General features: G+C 37.2%; 1 protein-coding gene across 1 annotated transcript; it reads right to left on the bottom strand.

Moving 5' to 3' along the window:
- Positions 1 to 1,598: 1,598 nt before the first annotated feature.
- LOC102235067 (late histone H2B.L4-like) lies at positions 1,599 to 2,142 on the bottom strand. Its single transcript, XM_005807575.2, has 2 exons — positions 2,018 to 2,142; positions 1,599 to 1,936 (listed from the first exon to the last, which is right to left on the bottom strand). Exons 1-2 carry the CDS (start codon positions 2,129 to 2,131, stop codon positions 1,700 to 1,702), a joined length of 351 nt encoding a protein of 116 aa, XP_005807632.1. The 5' UTR covers positions 2,132 to 2,142; the 3' UTR covers positions 1,599 to 1,699.
- Between the last annotated feature and the right edge of the window lie 1,122 nt (positions 2,143 to 3,264).

Genomic DNA, 3,264 nt, shown 5'->3' on the forward strand with positions numbered 1-3,264 from the left:
TCCAGATTCTGTGCGCAAATACTGCAGACATATTCACATTTTCCCAGCTTTATCTGATAGCTTAAGGTTATTAAAAGGTCATATGCTTTTTTTATAAACAATGTACACAAAACACTATACCGATAGCAGCATCTTCAGTTTTTTTTTTTCCCATATAGTTTCAGTTTTCAAAGTGTAATATTCTAAAAGATACTAGAGGCATTAATGACTGTTGAATTCATTTGTCTGCCTGTCAGTGAGTCAGTTGAAGTCTTTGATACCTCAGCCACCTGTTTGGTTCCTCACCTGTTCATGCTGCTGCGCTCTCAGAGCATCCTCAAACAGGTGCTGCCTTTGATTTCAGATTCATAAGAGCTGATGATTAGGAACACAAGGGGAAGAATTGAAAATTCCTAACTGGATGACAGTTCCCCACCAATTAGAGAAAAGTAGCTTGTATTTTGTATGGTTAGCAATCAAAAGGCAGTAAAATAAGCTGCAGCAGAATGATCAGCTGCAGCCACTTATTCAGTATGGGAAACCTTGATTTTGGACATGTAAACCTCCAACCCCAGAAAAAAATCTAAGTTTTGTCACTAAATAAACAACAAAGCCCTAAACTAGAGGGCTGGATCAAAGTATATGAACATTAAGCTCTGCTGGTCTGTTGGCCCCAAGAGAAATTGAATTCCCAAAAGACACACAAATAGCTGTACACACACTAAACAAAACACTTGGAAGGCATTTTAAACCTAATCACATCTGATTCATCATTCTCATGGGACAACTCTCTGACATGACTGTCAAGGTGTAGAATATTTACAGTCTACTGTGACCAAGACTTTTGAGGTTCATCTGAGATGTTCAGATTTGAGAACTAGAGAAGATCTTTACGCTGTGATAAGAGGATGTGGACAATAAATGAAAGTGTCTTTGTAGCTCATTTATTTTGTAACACTTAAGTAAAACAACTAAATTTTCTAAGTGAACTTGATTGCATTCTAAATAGAATTGAATTGGTAAGCACATAACTTTAATCTGTCAAAATGATTGGACTGAATAAGCACATTTCTGTAAATAATTTGAATCTATTGAGAAAATATTTTAGATAGTTTTGTGAATGGTGCTATGCAAAGCAAACCAAAAACAATTTAGATTGTATTTGAACAGAAACAGTGAGGGATGCAGTTAAGTTAAATGTACAAATATATGTATGGTTGGCTCACAAGTTATGCATAAAACAAATTACTGCCAAATGTGAAAAGAAAAATCCCCAAAAGGGAAAATTTAAAAAGTTTCTGCAGTTAGTGAATGGTAGGCTTTGTCAAGGGCCTCATACAATCTTCAGCTAGCCTTTACATCCAATAACATGTGAAACAAGATTGATGCCAATTTAAAATCTATTAAAGTAGGGGGGCGGGGGGGGGTTATCTGAAAAAAAAAAAAACAAACAACTTAAACAATTTGTTTTAGGCAGTTTGCATTTTAAAAACTCCTCCACTGCAGCTTTGTCAGATTATAATATATACAATGCTGCCACCTAGCGTAGATAAATGCACCATTTCAGAAATGGAAAAAAAAAGAGAGGAAAAAAAAAAGAAAGAACAAATACAACAAAATGTAGACAGTTTTTATATGCATTTATTTAGGTGATCACTTTGGGGGTGGGGGAAGAACCAAACAAAACAAACGCAAAAAACGCAGATTTCAGCTGAAGTATTCACTTGGAGCTGGTGTACTTCGTCACCGCCTTGGTGCCCTCGGACACGGCGTGCTTGGCCAGTTCCCCGGGCAGCAGCAGTCTGACGGCGGTCTGCACCTCCCTGCTGGTGATGGTGACGCGCTTATTGTACTGAGCAAGGCGAGACGCTTCGGTGGCGATTCGCTCGAACAGGTCGTTCACGAAGGAGTTCATTATACTCATGGCACGGCTAGAAATGCCTGTATCCGGATGAACCTACAGGCAAGTAAAACAGAACATGTTAAAGCAGTTTAAAACGGGGAAAAAACCAACTGTAATTGTTTTCACTTCGCCCACCTGTTTTAGAACTTTATAGATGTACATTGCGTAGGTCTCCCTTCTTTTCGTTTTTCTTTTCACCTTTTTCTCGCTTGAACTCTTGCCTTTCTTTTTTGAAACGTCGTTGGTCATTTTTAAGCGGACGTCTGGATAGTACAGAAGCAATTATGCTGCGTTTCACCAAAAGCCGTTTTAATAGCTTGTCTTAATTAGTGACTGATTTAGTGCAACTGGTTCATTTCACGACCAACGAGATTCAATTAAACGTTAACGTAATCGTTTTCACCAAGCCCTTGGAGCGAGGGTAGCACTTTTTTGTTATAGGAGTTTTCAATTAATGTTTGCTTTTTAACATATACATTTTTAAACGTTACTCATTTATTGACTCAAAGTAGACAGTGAGCACCCTTGGACATTTTAAAAATCAAAATCTAAAATGCACTTGCAATCCAATTTCCGTAGGAACTGTGCCATGGGGTGCAAGCGACACACCATAAAAGAAAACTTTAGGCAAAAAAAATGCTTCGCACAGAACAAAACAATCCCAACACAAAACATAAAGTAGCCTAAAGGGAATTTTGTGCACACACAACTTTCCAGGCTGTAGATATTGATAAAAGTTTGGTATTGCACGCACTATTGATGTCCACTTGGTGGCAGACTTGCTTTATTTTTTTTTTAGACTTAATGGGAGACTATTGTTGAGTGCCTGGACTGCCATAATCCAATAAATAAATAATGAATGTATTAAACATTTTAAATAATCCATTATATGGTGATTCTACAATTCAAGGTCAGGTCCTGAACATCAAATCAGCTGGAGGTTTAAGACTGAAAGCTCACATGTGAGTCAAAAACTAGAAGCTATGACAACAGGTGCAATTGTTATTATTTAAATGGTGGAAGACGTGATATTGAAATGGAAAACATCAGCTTGCACAGAGATTTGGAAGTGCTAAGTGATTTTTTTTTTTTTTACAGAAATGCACCCTGCAGAATGATCATATGCACACATGCAGTTGATTCAAAATTATTCATACCCCTGGCAGATTAAATGACTTTATCCTAATCTTTATCTCTTTTCAAATCTGAGCTGGGACTTAGATTAAATACGGTTCAGATTGGCTATTGTGGCTTTATTCAGTATACATACAGTTCTTTCCATCAAGTCCATCAATATTATGAAAACTTGCCCGTTTTCATAATATTTGGTCCTTGTGTGGTAATGTATTATTCAGGTGTCAGTGTGGTCACTTTGCACTAGT

Source organism: Xiphophorus maculatus, chromosome 6 (assembly GCF_002775205.1).
Source record: "Xiphophorus maculatus strain JP 163 A chromosome 6, X_maculatus-5.0-male, whole genome shotgun sequence".
In the NCBI taxonomy this organism is placed as follows: domain Eukaryota; kingdom Metazoa; phylum Chordata; class Actinopteri; order Cyprinodontiformes; family Poeciliidae; genus Xiphophorus; species Xiphophorus maculatus.